Below are 17,965 nucleotides of genomic sequence, written 5' to 3' on the forward strand. Positions count from 1 at the left end.
ACCAAGTACGTTTGGTCCGCCAGTTGCGCCCCTTCCTTGCCCGGGATGCCTTATGCATTGTCATTCATGCTCTTGTCACTTCCCGTTTGGATTATTGCAATGCTCTCTACATGGGGCTGCCCTTGAAGTGCACCCGGAGGCTGCAGCTAGTCCAGAATGCAGCTGCGCGGGTAGTAACGGGAGCCACTCGTTGCTCCCATGTAACACCACTCCTGCGCAGTCTGCACTGGCTTCCTGTGGTCTTTCAGGTGCGCTTTAAGATTTTGGTAACCACCTTTAAAGCGCTCCATGGCTTAGGGCCTGGGTATTTACGGGACCGCCTGCTGTTACCTCATGCCTCCCACCAACCCGTACGCTCACACAGAGAGGGCCTTCTCAGGGTGCTGTCCGCCAAACAATGTCGGCTGGCGGCCCCCAGGGGCAGGGCCTTCTCTGTTGGAGCTCCTACGCTCTGGAACGAACTTCCCCCTGGTTTATGTCAAGTGTCTGATCTTCGGACTTTTCGCCGTGAGCTGAAAACGCACCTATTTATTCAAGCGGGACTGGCTTAAAAGTTTTATTAAATTTTAATTGGGGTTATTTATATTTTAAGGTTTGTTAATTGTTTTAAATTTTCGGCCACCCTATAATATGTCTTGTTTTAATCTTGTTTTTCATGTGTATTTTGTGTATTTTAAATGGCTGTACACCGCCCTGAGTCCTTCGGGGGAAGGGCGGTATAAAAATCGAATAAAATAAATAAATAAATAAATAAAATAAATAAACACCAAAGGCTCACGGAACACCATTACCTTCCCACCAAAGTTGTCCCTATTTTTCTACTTGCATTTTTTATGTGCTTTCAAACTGCTAGGTTGGCAGAAGCTGGGACAAGTAATGGGAGCTCACCCCATTATGCAGCACAAGAAATTCAAACCGCTGAACTGTCAACCTTTTGATTGACAAGCTCAGCATCTTAGCCACTGAGCCACCGCATTTCTTATATGATTAATAATGGATTCCAATTCACCTATCGAGCTTCAGGAAAAAATAACAATGTTTCTTACGGGCATTAGATTTCATTAGCACTAACTATAGGAGAAAATATTATTTGTCTGACATAAAATATGAAAATCTTAAAAAAAAAAAAAAAAGGAGGAAGGAAAACAGAGAAAAGTTAGAAAAAAATCCTGACCTTATTCCCTTGATCTCAAGAATCTCAAGAAGTTTTGAATTAAGAATAAATTACACCCATGTAACAAGCATCTTTAATTTCAAGACCCTGGTTGCAATGATAAAATCATGTATACATTCTTTTCATAAATTGTTATAAGCTGGCCTTGGTTAATGCCATCACTCTTTTCATTCAGTAGCCGTAAGTATATTAACATGGTGACACAAAAGTGAATAGAGTGAATATATGTGAATGTACTTTTCAATTATATACCAAAAACATGAAAACTATGATTGTATGAAGAATTATGGGTTAATTGAAAAAAGGAGGTCAGAAAACAGTTTTGTATTTTATATTATTTTGTATATTTCAAAACAAGGATATTTATTGTTACGGTTTCTTTTTTATGTTTTTTCTCCCTTGTCTTTCTTCTATGTATATTAAGCATAGAAGCTGGATAGGAATAAATTAAAACCTGATTTTAAAGAGTAGCATATAAACTTTAAAAATAGTTTTTTTAAATGAAAATGGAACATACTGAAAATAAAGAAATGTATGTTCTGTATCCTATTTTAGGTTTCAGTAGGGAATATAATCAGTCATTTGATTATTTGAAAGGTCCTGGCTGGCCTGACCAATACTCACACAACTCAGATTGTACGATTACGATACCCAATAAATCATATGATCTCTAACTTTTTCAGTTCTTTTAATTTAGAGGACTTTGAATGTTAGCATGATTTCTTAGAGGTATAAGGAATATTTGCATCATAAAGAACTGCCAATAATTTGATTTTTGTCCTATTTTCTAATCCTCTCTCCTTATCTTCATATGCTGTCTTGAATTCTCTAGGGCATGGGTGTCAAATTCACTGCGTCACGTTGTTATCAAGTTTTTGCCTTCGTGGAGCTGGGGTGGGCCTGCATCCAGCCCGGGGGTTGCCAGTTTGACACTCCTGCTCTAGGGCATTTGTTTCTTGCACTAGTTTTTCTCAGCGTTTTCTTGAATAATGTAAAGAGGGAGGGAGGGAGAGAGAGAAATCACATTCAAACTTTCATAGGATTTATTGATATATAATTTATATTGGGAGTTGACATGGTATATATGAGTTATCCACCCCACATTTTTTTTTAAAGCTAAATTCTCTCTAAAAAGCACTAAATAATATATTTCATTATCTTGCATAAAATGTCATCAAATTTCAAGCAGCAATGCTATGAAATTGAACAGAAGGGCAGTGGAATTTTTCAAGGCGTTGCACAAAGCATGAGATTATGCAACAATATCCACATCTTGCAAGATTGCTGAGCCCAATTTATCCTGTGTCCCCTGCCACTATGTCATAAATCAATTCTATAGTTGATCTTGAAGTTGGCAGAAACTTTGACGTGCCTTTTATTTTTGTGTTGCCACCAATCCCAACTTTGCCCAAAGTAGATGTAGTGGACTAAATTGCATTTATGGCCTTAATAGTGTAAGACCAAAGTACATTGCAAGCAGAAGGAGCGTGGCTCAGAGTGATAAATTTTACTAACTTTTTTTTAATTGGCCATACCTAAAGGGGCTGCCACCCATATGTTAATTATTTCCCCCCACTCTAATTCTGTCTTGAATCAGAGTATTAAAACTATTTGCATTGGGAGAAAAAAGATTCCATTGCAACATACAGTAGAATCCTTTTTGGGTCCTAGATACAAATTAGTATTGCTATTGGATTCTGCCTTCCACACCTGATCCCAATTTGAATTACGTTATTCATACAGTTGTTAATTCTTTGGACAATGACCCACCAAATCATGCTTTAGGAGAGAGATGAAGCCAGAATAGCTTTTAGGGGCCCTCCTGATCTTCTTCCTAGTGTGTTCCCACAAGTTTAGGGTCCGCTTTTCGGATCACTGAATGTCACTTTGCACGGTCATCTGTGTCTCCAGGGCACAGGCCCGTGATTTGCATATCTTTGTTGATGGTGTCTTGCCATCTCTGTTTTGGCACCCGTGAGGTTGCTAGCAATTGACTTCTAATTGGTAGGCAGTCTTGGCATTGTTGGAAGGTGCTGCTCTCAGGACATGTCCATACCAGCGGTGCTGACCTTCTCTCATCTTCTCTATAATTGACGTCACACCAAAATGTTGTCCAATGATGTCATTTGTGATGTGATCAAGAAGGGAAATGCCCGATAGCCAATGGAGCATTCATATTTCCATGGCATGGAGATAGTTTTCGGTCTCTGTTGTTGCCGCCCAGCATTCAGTGCCATACAATGCAACAGGGCAGATGGTTGTCTTGTAAATCTTAGATTTTAGATGGATTGGCATTTGTCTGTCAGATAACAAACCAATGAGTTCTCACCAACGTATCGAGGCTGCATTCACCCTTATTCGTACCTTGCCATTGATATTGCAATTGCCTTGGAGATGGGATCCCAGATACCAAAAAATCTCCATCTTCTTCAGGTTTTCTCCATTAGGAGCTTTCCTGATAATTAAAAAAAAAATTCAGAACAGTCTTGCTCGTCAATTCATGCCTGAAGAGACTTTGTTGCTACCGTGATAAATACTTCTAATAAAACTACTGTATAAACCTTAAAATAGGATGAAGATTTAATTAGGTAGTGAGATGTGTTCAGTCAGTCAAAACTTGGTAAATCAAAAAATTTGAATCAATTGAGAAATTCTTACTAATTCAGCCTTGACAGTCACAGTGCTAACAGAATCTTCATATATTCTTTTAAATATCAGAAATTGTAGTGATATTTGCCATTGCTTAGCAAACATTGTGAAAACACTTTATCCAATCCTACATTTCCTAAAAACCATGTTATATATCTGCATTTCAAAAGCAATCACCTACTTTCCTATGAAGGATATGAAATGACTTGGACTTCATCTCCAACTGGTACCAAAAATATTTTAAGTTCTGTCAACCAAACAATTAATAAATCAATCCATCAACCAACCTGGCTGCCACTTAGTCTTGTAGGGGCAGCTAACAAACTAAACACAAATCAGAAATAAATGGCAATGATTGTTTATAGCTTAAATTAAAACACAATCTGCAAATTATTAAAATGACATCCACAGGGAAGATGTATAATTTTTCAAATCTAGAGTGGGGCTCTCATGAAAGACAACAAGTAAATGTTTAGCAGGAACTTACTTTTTCTGTTCCTAACCTGTGGTGGTTTCTTATATGGAGAGTCTGGTTCAGTCGCCAATCCAGAACACCTAGTTTCTTTCCAGAATAAAACTGACTGTGAATGGACAATTAAAGTTCCACAAAGAAGAATTGTTACTGTTAATTTTGCTTATATCAGCATTGAAGATCCAGGCGATTGTACTAGTAATTACTTGAAACTCTATAATGGACCAGATAGTAGTTATCCATCCATTGGACCATACTGTGGATTGGAAGGATTTTTCTTTTTCTGAATTTTTAGTGAAAGCCAGTTTGGTATAGTGGTTAAGGTATCAAACTAGAAACTGGAAGAACAAGAGTTCTAGTTTTGCTTTAGGCACAAAGCCAACTGGGTTACCTTTGTTAGACCTTTATTAGAACATTTAGTATTAAATTGCAAATATTGAAATGCAATGGAAAAGTTAAATATATACTGTAAGAGCCAGAAGGAGCATGATGAAACTATAATTTCCTTTATTCTTTATATAAATTATAGACAACTTGTAACAAAATAATATCCTCAAAGTATGTCATGTTATAATTAATCATTCAGAAATATCAATAATTCTGTCTCAGAGTGACGTAATTTCCGTGCTAGAAGTCATGCATTTTAGAGTCCAAAATGGATCTCTAAAACATCTAAGAACATCTAAGACTTTTTGCATATTACTAGGCCTGTTTCTTTGAAAGTCTTTTATTACTATGGCTTAATTCACACCAAATAGATAAATATCATTACCAAAATAAAAAAGGAATCTAAATAATCCATAACACTTGCTTTTAGTTGTATTTTAGTTTAGTCTTTTTTTAAAAAAAAACACCCTAAAAATAGGTTGTAACATTTTTTTTCACACTTGGGGTTCAACATATTGGAAAAAGATTATCAAGGGATGACATAAACTTCTCTGTGTTACCGTCCCTTTCATTGCATATCTCTTTCCTTGAATGATTCCATATTACTGGCTTAGTTTCGGACTGATAGCAGATTTGGATTCAAACTGATGCTTAGTTTGGACATGAAAAATAAATCAACTAGAGGATGCATTTATCTTTTACTGGCTTCTCTCTCTTATTTAACTAAAATGGTTCCCTCCCTTATCAGTTAAAAACAAACATATCCACACGACTGCAATATTTGAAAAAACACTTCTGTAAATCATAGGTTTTGCAGTGACATCTAGTGGAAACTAGCTAAAATTATTTTAGAATGAGTTTTTCATTGTGCTTGGTTTTGTTCATGGCCATTGCAGTTTTAAAACTATAATTTATGACTTGGTGATAGGTGATCAGTGATCCACCTAATTGCGGCTTATTCAACAATCCCCTGCAGTCTTGAAGGTATACTTTAACTATTGTTAAATATTGCAGGATTTTATTTTAATGTTTTATTTCTTATTAGCAGCAGCATTTGTAGAAATTTGCATCAGAATGACAAAAAAAAAAGTGTTGTGATATGCTGCAAACTATCTCTGTGCAAAATTGCAAAAGGAGTGTTATTTCATCATGACCATAATTCTATGTCCCACCAATATCTGGATATTGCTGCACATTAACTATGAGAGATGACTTAACAAGGCTTAGCTTTTAATGCTTTTTAAAACAGTACTTTTAAAAACAAGAGTACTTTAAATATTTTAAAATATACTTACCTTAAATCAATGGGTGGATTTAAAGATCATGGTAAAGCATAAATATTAGTCTATAACATGGTGACTAAGCACAACTGTGACGGTAACTATTGCTAAGCCATGTACTGTTTACAAACAATAACGTTGTTTACAAACAACAATCAGGTGAATTCACACATGAGCCACATCCAAACCCACAAAATATCAGTCTGTAATGATTGAACCTATATCCTAGACCAGGCAAGGTTGAAATCTAAAAATTTTCCCTACCGGTTCTGTGGGCGTGGCTTAATTGGTGGGCGTGGCTTGGTGGTCAGATGACTGAGTGGGCATGGCCAATAACAATAAATAATAAGAATAATAAACAAAGTATAAAAAACAATAAGAGGTATCAAAAACCAACTTTCACACTTTACACACACACAACACAACACAACTGACTCACACACAATGTAAAAGCAGCTGCACTTCCCACTTCACACAGCCACAAAAAGCTCAAAAACCAACTTTCACACTTTACACACACACAACTCACACACACACACTCACAAAATGCCATATACAGCTTTCTGAGATTTTGTGTGTTTGTGTAGTTAGAGTGAAACACTACAGAAACACACCAAATCTCAGAAAGCTGTACAAATATTTTATTATTTTATTTTATTGTGGACTTCAAATCCCAGAGTTCCTCAGCCAGCAAAGCAGGAAGTCAAAGCAAGCTTTTTTTTTTTCTTCAGTAGCTGAATAATAATTATAATAATTATAGGTAAGTGAGGAAGAGGAATTGGCTGGGCTTGGGTGGGGGCTCTTGTAAGTGGGAGCTGTTAAAAAGTGAGTTTAAAAGCCTGTGAGGATCAGGAAACTCCTCTGGGATCACCAGAGGAGGCTTTTAAAACCTCGGGTTTTTTTCTTTTTTCTTTTCCCCTTCGGCTGAAGAGGGTTTTTTAAAAAAAACTTTTAAAGTGTTCTGATGATCTCCGCTCAGCCCCGCGATCATCAGAGGGTGTTTTTTTTAAACTTTTCAAGGCATGTTTCAGCTGAAGAAAAACTTTTAAAAGTAAAAAAAAAAAAACCCCACTGCTGATGGTGCGGCTCAGCAGAGGCAATGGGGGCGGGGCCAGGGATTTTTGCTATCGGTCCTCCGAACCAGCAGCTGCGATCGCTACCTAATCGCTAGCCAGTGCGAACCGGGAGCATTTCACCCCTGAGACCAGGTGTTACCAAGCCTCGACCCAGGACAGCTAGTAAGTAATACAGTCCCACAAAACTGTAAACTTTTAATTCTGTTCCAACAACCCAAGACATGATTACACATGGATATCACTAGACGGTCAACACAGAAATCAGACTGACTATGTGCTCTGCAGTCAAAGATGGAGAAGTTCTATACAGTCAATAAAAACAAGACCAGGAGCTGGTTCTGGTTCTGGCTCAGATCAAGAGCTTTTCGTTGCAAAATTTAGGCTTAAATTCAACAAAGTAGGGAAAAACACTAGGCCACTCAGGTATGAACTAAATCATATCCCTGATGAATATACAGTACAGATGACAAATAGATTTAAGGAATTAGATCTGATAGACAGAGTGCCTGAAGAACTACGGATGGACATAGGTTTGCAACATTGTACAAGAGATAGCAACTAAATCCCCCCAAAAAAGAAAGGCAAGAAAGCAAAATGGCTGTCAGAGGAAGCTTTGCAAATAGCTGAGGAAAGAAGAGAAGTGAAAGGCAAGAGAGAAAGAGAAAGATACACCCAAGTGAATGCAGAATTCCAGAGAATAGCTAAAAGAGATAAGTGTTATGTCCCTGGAAGGGACTTACAGACTGAGGCAATACGTTTAAACAAGGCTAACAGTGTTTATTGTCAAGCAGTAAAGAGCTAACAGGTTCACTAGCTTGGCGGCTAGCGCGGCTGCTCGGCTAACAGGAGCAGCAGCTGTCAGCACTTTTTACAGCTCCTTTAATAGTATGACAGGACATCAGGGACATGGAGGACTCTGTGTCCACCTCTATTTTGCATGGAGACCCTTCTAACTGGATAGTAACAAAAATTTTATTTTTCCTATCACAAATTGCACTGGAATTTGTTTTTTTATCTATGGGCTTTGAATTTGGTGGTGAGGCTCTGCACACTCTAGCCAGATGGCCCTTCCATCCACATCTTAAGCAATCAGCATTTCGGAACTTGCATGCAGCTCTCAGGTGCTGTCCTCCACAGTTCAGGCATGTGTTCTGTGTTCTCTATTTCTCTTTGTTGTCTCTCCTGTTGTTGAGTAGTTTGAGGCGGTGCATCTCATCATCTTCTTCAGCTGCGTCCCCCAATATGTCTGCTGTTTCCAAATAAACAGCCTCTATTTTGGTGGGAAAATTTGAGGTATTTGTCATTTGTATTTCTGAAGACGATTTCTTTGATTGTTCATCTGCTCTAGCTTCATTAAGAGCCAATTGAAGGGGAAGTATAGTTTTAGTCAGTAGGTGGCATTGTAACCTTAAGTCTCTTATGCCACATACCAGCCTATTTCTTAAGGCGTTGTCGAGGTGTTCAAATTCACAATAAAGAGCGGCAACCCTGAGGGCAGAAATGTATTGGTTTATAGTTTTCCCCTCTTTTTGATCTCTGTAATAGAATGCATGACTTCTAGCTATCATAGATGGAGCTAGAGAATAATGGTTTCTGAGGCTCTCTAAAATAACATCCCAACGCACGGTGTGCAATTTCTGAGGGGCCAGTAAATTCTTTGCTGTTTCAAACACCTCATCTCCGCAATAAGATAGAAAATAGGCTTTTTTCCTATTGTTCAAAATGCCGATGTATTCATTTGCCATTAGGAAGCATTAGAATCTTTCTAGGTAGGTATCCCATGATTGTTCTGCAGGATTAAAGGTGGCAAAAATGGGCAAGGCTGTCATTCTCCAAAGATGGGGGACTCAGTGCTTTGTTTAGGAATCGCTGGCCGACCTTTCATTGCTGACAGTGCTTCAGCTCTCGTAGTAGTGGCTCAGTTCAGTGACCCTTCGTCAGCTCTCATTTCTGCCTCAGGTCGGGATGATTATTCCACCTTTGTCGCCAGATGTTATGTCCCTGGAAGGGACTTACAGACTGAGGTGAGATGTTTAAACAAGGCTAACATGTTTATTGTTAAGTAGTAAAGCACTAACAGATTCGCTAGCTTGGCGGCTGCTTGGCTAACAGGAGCAGTAGCTGTCAGCATTTTTGACAGCTCCTTATATATTCGCACTGGCTCTGAATCAGCCAATTAGGGCTCAGCGGCTTCTGCTTTGGTGGCGTACCAGAGTGTAGCCTGGACGCAGCAATAAGAATGCCTTCTTAAATGAACAGTGGAAAGAAATAGATGAAAACAATAGAATAGGGAGGACCAAAGATCCCTTCAAAAAAATTGGAGATACGAAGGGAACGTTTCATGCAAAGATGGGCATGATAAAAGACTAAAATGGCAAGTAACAGAAGCAGGAGAGATTAAGAAGAGGCGGCAAAATTACACAGAAGAACTATACAGGAACGAGCTTAACACCCCTGACAACCACGATGGGGTGGTCACCGACCTCAAGCCACACATCCTAGAACGTGAAGTCAAATGGGCCTTAGGAAATCTGAGCAACAACAAAGCTGGGGCATTCCAGCTTTTATGGTGGGCGGTAGGGGTTTTGTCTGAAGCACTTTCCTTTTTTTAAATTAAATTGACTTTTAAAAAAAAATTCATAGCATTATTTAAAAACATTTTCATTAGGTTTTCATAAAATTCCCCATGACAATTTAAATTTCTGAAAATATACTATTTGTATCGCCCGCGCATAAGTTTAGTTCACGTTACATAAGTGAAACTAAATGGCGCTATAGTGCGACCACAAACAAAAGAGCCTCATCCCAGAATAGCTCACGCATCTCTCCTCACACCACCCAGCTGTAACAGACAAGCAGAGCTGGTAGCCAGCGCCTCCCCCCCAAACCCAATCCACGATGCACGAGAGGCATGCGTAGATGACGATACACGGTGCATTACTGTGGAACCAGTGGGCAGTTAGAAAATTTTACTACTAACAGAGATACAAAAGTGGGCGGTAGGTATAAGAAGGTTGACTACCCCTGCTTTACATAAATTACCTTTGCAATCATATCCGGTCGCACATGGTGCGACCAGAACAATCTGGAACTGAACACACTCAAAACTGTACAAATGGTGGTAGACTTTAGGAGAAACCCTTCCATACTTCCACCTCTTGACAACAATACTTGACAGCATAGTATCAACAGTAGAGATCTTCAAATTTTTAGGTTCTACCATATTGCAAGATCTAAAATGGACAGCTAACATCAAAAATGTCATCAAAAAAGCACAACAAAGAATGTTCTTTCTACACCAACTCAGAATGCTCAAACTGCACAAGGAACTGCTGATACAGTTCTACAGAAGAGTTATTGAGTCTGTCATCTGCACCTCTATAACTGCCTGGTTTGGTTCTGCAACCCAACAAGACAGACACAGACTTCAGAGGATACTTAGAACTGCAGAAAAAACAATTGCTACCAACCTGCCTTCCATTAAGGACCTGTATACTGCATGAGTCAAAGAGGGCTATGGAAATATTTATAGACCCCTCACATCCTGGACATTCCCTCAATACTGTCAAGCTATTTACTAAATCTGCACTATTAATCTTCTCATCAATTCCCATCACCCATCTCCTTCCACTTATGACTGTATGACTGTAATTTTGTTGATTGTATCCTTATGATTTATATTGATATTGTTTCCTGATTGCTTATTTGTACCCTATGACTATCATTAAGTGTTGTACCTTAGAATTCTGTACACTGAGAGCACTTGGCCAATAAAAAATTCTATTCTATTCTATTCTCTGGACCAGCCAGAGGTGCCGGTTCTCCGAACTACTCAAAATTTCCACTACCGATTCTATGAATTGCTCAAAATTTCCACTACCGATTCTCCAGAACCTGTCAGAACCTGCTGGATTTCATCCCTGATTCAACACCAGTGACAATGCTGCTACCCTACAAAAAGACCTTGACTATGTGTCAGAATGGTCAAACAATTGGCAACTCCAAATCTCAACCAACAAATGCTCTGTTTTACAGAACACAAAATACAAGCTGGGCATATATGACCTCAATCTGTCAAAGACCTTGGAGTTCTCATATCAAATGATCTAAGTGCCTTTGTGTTCACTGTAACAGCATTGCCAAAAAAGCGTTAAGAGTTGTTAACCTAATCTTGCATAGCTTCTTCTCCAGTAATATTGGACTGCTAACTAAGGAATATAAAACTTTTTCTAGACCAATTCTTGAATACAGCTCATCTGTCTCGAATCCGCATTGCATATCAGAAATTAATACAATTGAATGAATCCAGAAGTATTTCATGAGAAAAGTCCGCCACTCCTCTGCTCACAACAAAATACCTTATGCCATCAGACTTGAAATGTTGGGCTTAGACAATTTAGAACTTTGCTGTCTTCCATCCGATCTAAGCGTACTACATAAAATCATCTGCTTCCTATCAATGAATACTTCAGCTTCAACCAAAATAATACAAGAGCATACAATAGATACAAACTTATGGTAAACCGCTCTAAACTTGATTGCAGAAAATATGACTTCAGTAATAGAGTAACAGAGTTACAAACCACCAAAATTTTAACCTTAGACTTCCTACTGTAGACCTCATCCCATTCCTAAGAGGTCTTTAAGGGGCGTGAATAAACACACCAGCGTGCCTACCATTTCAGTCCTAATGTTCCCTTTTATTCGTATCCATTCCATGTATTCATAATCATGTTTATCGTGTATTTGTTATCTAATATATGCTTGACATAAATAAATAAAATAAAATAAAATGATCTTTTATTCAACCAAAATGTAAAACATAAAACTAGAAACTATGATTGATTCTAAACAATACATTAGCAAAAAAATTTAAAGTTCACTAATTAAATTAATTGTGATTTTTGTGCAGTAGTGCTTTGAAGAAAAGACCTATCATACAGGCAAAACCCAAAGGTGCTTTTTTTCAAGGAGCAACTGGACTTTCTAGTTTCTCTTTGAAGATGTTTCGCTTCTCCTTCAAGAAGCTTCTTCAGCCAGAGCTGAAGAAGTTTCTTGGATAAGAAGCGAAACGTCTTTAAAGAAAAACCAGAAAGTCCAGTTGCCTCTTGAAAAAAAACACCTTTGGAATAACCATGACCTAGATGACTGAGAATCTCCACAGACATAGAAGCAAAAGTGAACGCCAGTAAGAAATTGTCTTCATATAAGCTTATTCATTAAGCTTATTGTGCTTAAATTGAATGAAATTTAAGTAGGAGAGAATGTAGTTTACATTCTGCCTTGTATAAATCAGCTGAAAGTATAATCAATACTAGAACTAATTATGTAAATGTTCACTTATAAAAGGAAGTCCTGACAGTAATCTTTTAGACTGAGTATCAACAAACATATAGAAAGGGGATAAGTTCAAGGGTGAAATGCTCCTGGTTCAGACCGGATCGTGATGGCGGCAGGTGGTCCGGAGAACCAGTAGCAAAAATCCCTGCCGCCCCCCAATACCCAGTTGAGCCGTGCGATCATCAGGATTTTTTTTTTAATTTTTAAAAGCATTTTTTCTTCAGCCGAAAAAATGCTTTTAAAAGTTAAAAAAAAAGCCTCTGATGATCATGCAGCTCAGCTGGGATCGTCAGCAGCTTTTAAAACCTCTTCGACCGAAGAGGTTGTAGAAAAATTTCTTTTAAAAGGCTCCTCTGACGATTCCAGCTAAGTTGCCTGATCGTCAGAGGCTTTTTTTTTCTTTTAAAGGCAAAAAAAAAAATGTTTTTAAAAGAAAAGCTTCTGATGATCAGGCAACTCAGATCGGATACAACTTCTCCTACCGAACCTCTTTGGTAGAAGAGGTTGTAAAAAAATGCTTTTAAAAATTAAAAAAAAAAGTTGGCCATGCCCACCCAGTCACATTACTCCACGACCACCAAGCCACGCCCACAGAACTGATAGTAACACATTTTACATTTCACTCTTGGATAAGATGGAGAGAGATAAAAGAAGAAATCCAAATATTATCTATAGGTCAAAAAGTTTTAAAACTATCCCCACTATATTTTTAAGGAATTCAGTTCTTTTAAAATAAGAGAATTTTAAAATAGTAAAGCATACGATTTTGGGGGGGGCATTCTTCTCAAAAATGTGATGGAATATAAATCTGGCTCTAAGAATAGAGAAGAAATGAAATAATTAAATAATGAACAATTAAAAGAGGAGTTTCAGAAAAGACTGTTCAATCTTGGGAAGGAAGGAAGTATGAAAAACAAACTCAACATAACCTCAATTTGATCTAGTTGAGGCAAAATGGAATAGCAAGATACTCTGAGTTTGTTATTATACTTACAACACTGAAACATTCCTGAAATCCCTGTAGCTCCTGTGTCTTGATCTTGCTTTCTGACAGGACTGACACAATGAAGAACAGAAAAAGGAATACCTACAATTAATTAATAACAATCAATTAATTTACAAAATTAATAACAATTAATTAATAACTCCTAAAATCATCTGCTACAATGTCCTTCCTGTCAAAGACTACTTCAGCTTCAACCACAACAATACACGAGCACACAATAGATTTAAACTTAAAGTGAACCGCTCCAATCTTGATTGTAGAAAATATGACTTCAGTAACAGAGTTATTAATGCCTGGAATGCATTACCTGAATCCATGGTCTCTTCCCAAAATCCCCAAAGCTTTAACCAAAGACTATCTACTATTGACCTCACCCCATTCCTAAGAGGTCTGTAAGGGGCATACATAAGAGCACCAGCGTACCTACCGTTCCTTTCCTAATGTTCCTTTGGTTGTATCCAATTCGTATAGTTATTTCATGCTTATACTTATATATATTGTTGTGTTTGACAAATAAATAAAATAAATAAATAAAAATAAAAATTTAAGAACAGTGTCATGCCATTTTGTGGTGCAGCCATAACAATCTGGAACTGAACAAGCTCAAAACGGTAGAAATGGTGGTAGACTTTAGGAGAAACCCTTCCCTACTTCCACCTCTCACAATACTAGCCAACACAGTATCAACAGTAGAAACCTTTAAATTTCTAGGTTCTATCATATTGCAAGATCTAAAATGGACAGCTAACATCAAAAACATCATCAAAAAAGGACAACAAAGAATGTTCTTTCTGCGCCAACTCAGTAAGCTCAAACTGCCCAAGGAGCTGCTGATCCAATTCTACAGAGGAATTATTGAGTCTGTCATTTGCACCTCTATAACTGTCTGGTTCGGTTCTGCAACCCAACAAGAAAGACACAGACTTCAGAGGATAATTAGAACTGCAGAAAAAATAATTGCTACCAACCTGCCTTCCATTGAGGACCTGTATACTGCACGAATCAAGAAGAGGGCCGTGAAAATATTTACAGATCCCTCACATCCAGGACATAAACTGTTTCAACTCCTACCCTCAAAACGACGCTATAGAGCACTGCACACCAGAACAACAAGATACAAGAAGAGTTTTTCCCCGAAGGCCATCACTCTGCTAAACAAATAATTCCCTCAACACTGTCAAACTATTTACTAAATCTGCACTACTATTAATCTTCTCATCGTTCCCATCACCAATCTCTTTCCACTTATGACTGTATGACTGTAACTTTGTTGCTGGCAATCCTTATGATTTATATTGATATATTGACCATCATTTGTGTTGTAAATGTTGTACCTTGATGGAGGTATGTTTTCTTTTATGTACACTGAGAGCATAAGCACCAAGACAAATTCCTTGTGTGTCCAATCACACTTGGCCAATAAAAAATTCTATTCTATTCTATTCTATTCTAAGCATCCCAGAACAAGAAGTAGTAATAACATTTGCACCCCATCTTTAGCTTCCTAGCATTATCTCCACAACAGTGCTGTGAGATAGTTGGGATAATTTTGACTGGCCACAAATCAGTGAGTTTCACAATAGAGCCAGGAGAGTTGAATTCTTTCTGGTCCACCCTGCACCATTTCCAACCCGCATGGAAAACCACTAAATATAAACATGGCTCATTTCCCAGGAAGCAAAAATAGGGTTATATTGTTAATTGACTTGAAGTGTGGTTCATATTTACATAGATGATCCCAAGATAGATAAAATTCAAAGCAGAATGCTTTAACGCTGCAGGAAAGCTTCTCAAAAATGCACAAATATTTTGGCTTAAATATGAATCTTTGCAAATACAAAGTTCATTGCTAATTTTAGGACATCCGTTTTATACCAACAACACGGATATATTAACTTCCTCAATCTTGGCAGCTTGAAAAGTAGCCTATTTGCCTAGCCCTAGCAGATACGAAATAAAATAAGCGTCCGCGTAAGGGAAAGAGACCGCGTTCAGTTTGCCTGCATTGCCACTTGCCCATGTAACCTCCCGCTCTCTCCTCCGCCTTTCTTGCACGAGCCAATCTTTTTTGTTGTTGTTCGCCCCGCGCTCCAGAATAAGTTTTCAGGGTCTACCAACTGCAGAAGTGCAGGGCGCTCGTTTCCTCAACTCGTTCGCCCGCTTTTGAGATCTTCCTACCAATAGCCATCGCTCAAAGGCAAAGGAACTTTGGGATTGGGTAGCCGCCAGCCGCATATTCCGAGAGATGGGCGGGCCTTTCACTCACTCAGTCAATTCACCTTACTTGGAGCGGAGTGTGCCCGTCTCCCCCGAGCCCCCTCCTTTTCGGCCGCTGGGTATCGAAGCGCCTGCGCACTTCGAGGAAGGCAATGACGGGACCCGTCGGCAGGAGGCGGACCTTGTGCAGGGTGTGTGCACTGAAGTCCGGGGGCTGCGCTGCTTCCCTACGCCTGGTGCCTCTGATCTTCTGGTCGCTCTTCGCGGTGAGTTGCTCTGCCCCTCCCCCCACCCCCTTTAAACCGGAGCATCTCCAGTCCACCCAACACCCCCCCCCCTTGGAGAAATGTCTTGTGTTGCTTTGGCCGCTTTGGAAGCATAAAACGGTGGCCTCGCCCAAGAAACAATTCCCTTCTCGAGAGCAAGCAGTAATAAGCAGGCAGTATTCAACAGGTAGAGTTTTCCCCATGCCTGGCTGTTGTGATGAGAAAAAAATGGTTTTAACCTATAAATTTCTGCCTAGGATGGAGCCGTTTTGCCCCATTCTCCAAAAAGTCCTGATTTGCATACATATTACATCTTACATATTTTCTCTGAGAGTAAAGTTAGTTTCCATGTTTCTCTCATCTTCTGGTAATGATAGAAAGGATCATGGCCAGTGGATAGTAAGAGGTATGGCCTTAAGTGATGCTCTTCTTTGCCTTTAGGTGTTGATGTATGGCGTGCATTTAGTGAAGAGGCTTGACATGTCCCTACTCTGTTATAAATGCTTCCCAGTCTGTCCCAAGGTTTCACCTCTTCCAGCAGTCCTTCCTTTTTTCCTTCCCTCTTTTCTTCTTTCTCTTAACTATTTCTCTCCCGGGATTGGATGTTGGCTGTTGTCTCCTGGGAGAGATGAAATCAAAACTGGTGTGAGTTGTCCCAGGAGAAATAAAAGTTACATCCACTTTTATAAGGGATCCTTGAGTGGGCTCCCAGGTAAGTTTAAGATATTTCCTCAAAGTAGCTACTTTCATTAAAACTAACTCAGGTTTCTTCCCCATCTAAAAATAACACATACATTAAAACCTGTTTGCCATCCAACTCTCAACAATTATGTCCACTCACTATGAAGGCTTAGTGTAAATACCACATGACTGGGGCCATACATCATGTTAAACCATATTTTGATTATTGTGCCTTATAGACTAAATCATAGTTGACTGACTATATGTTTTGGGGCTGAAAAACCATTTCCTATTCTGGACAGTTGCTGTTGAAACACATAGAGCAGAAAAATGGGATGTTCTGGAAAAAAACTGAAAACTTGGGAATTTGATTGTACATTGTAGATTCCATCACTTATTATTTGATACTTTAATTGCAAATGGAGCCTGTTTTTATGGAAAGCAGATGGTCTCTCATTGTGATTTGCAGCCACTCATGTGTAATCTGTGCATTCAGGCAAGCAAATTTAAGGTACTTTGACAACTTTAAAAGTTAGTTAAAGTGCATTGATTACTGTACTTGTAATCAACTGCATTGATGCAACTTCTCAACTTTGCTACTCTTTTTTAAATTACAGTTTAATCAGAGAAAGAACTTATTAAATGCATAAGACATAAATATGCATATATAATTAATATACTTATATTTAAAATTTATTAAATTTCTTTTGCTTTCTCAAATGCAATTTTCAGCATGAAAAATCTTGCGCATTTTTGGGATAAGTAATTAGAATTAACAGTAAAAATGTCTGCTTGCTGGTAGTGATTGCTATATTTTTTTATTCTACAGTGTACCCTGTTTGTTTCAGTTTAAACCATGTCGAAATCCTTGAAAAAGATTGTAGAGGAAAGTAGGGAAAAAAATATTTTGGAAGTGGACATGTGTGAGCGTGGCATATCAAACATGTTGGATATTCCTGGATTATGTAAGTATTTTGTTGCTCCTTTCATCTTAGTGGAAGTTTAATTACTTCTGCAGGCATAAATATGTTTCCATAAGGTAGGTGCAGATTATCTTCCAAGGATAATGTTGAAAAATGTTTTGATTGTCTAATACATTTGAATAATAGTTTCATCTTACTGTGTAGTTTTGCCTTTTGATAACACTTTTTGTAAATCAGTCTCAAGAGCTGTTATTGCACAATAGCAAAGAACTAGGAAGTCTAAGTTTCAAAACTTAATTTGTCCAAGAATTCAGCATACGGTATAAATAAATAAACTCCTTTCCTTATAGGTCCCAAGTGTGATATGGCAGTAAGTATATATCACTGCACAAGGCATAAAGATTAGGTTGATATTTATATGAATGCTTTATATGTAGATACATATTTACTGCTGTCAATGATAGTAATAATAGTTTTGATGATTTTATACTTCT

At 38.2% G+C, this 17,965-nt stretch overlaps 1 protein-coding gene and 1 pseudogene across 2 annotated transcripts in view; both read left to right on the forward strand.

Annotated features, from left to right (window-relative positions):
• Nucleotides 1-924: 924 nt before the first annotated feature.
• LOC131198265 (cubilin-like) lies at nucleotides 925-9,789 on the forward strand (annotated as a pseudogene).
• A 5,918-nt stretch (nucleotides 9,790-15,707) lies between these two features.
• The window catches only part of RSU1 (Ras suppressor protein 1), a 100,540-nt gene continuing 98,282 nt past the window's right edge, over nucleotides 15,708-17,965 (forward strand). For both annotated transcript variants that reach the window (XM_058181699.1, XM_058181700.1), the window contains exons 1-2: nucleotides 15,708-15,867; nucleotides 17,378-17,513. In XM_058181699.1, coding sequence (XP_058037682.1) covers nucleotides 17,405-17,513 — 109 coding nt within the window. In that variant the 5' untranslated portion in view covers nucleotides 15,708-15,867; nucleotides 17,378-17,404. The remainder of the gene's footprint in view (nucleotides 15,868-17,377; nucleotides 17,514-17,965) is intronic.

The sequence above is a fragment of the Ahaetulla prasina genome, chromosome 4 (genome assembly GCF_028640845.1).
Source record: "Ahaetulla prasina isolate Xishuangbanna chromosome 4, ASM2864084v1, whole genome shotgun sequence".
NCBI lineage: Eukaryota > Metazoa > Chordata > Lepidosauria > Squamata > Colubridae > Ahaetulla > Ahaetulla prasina.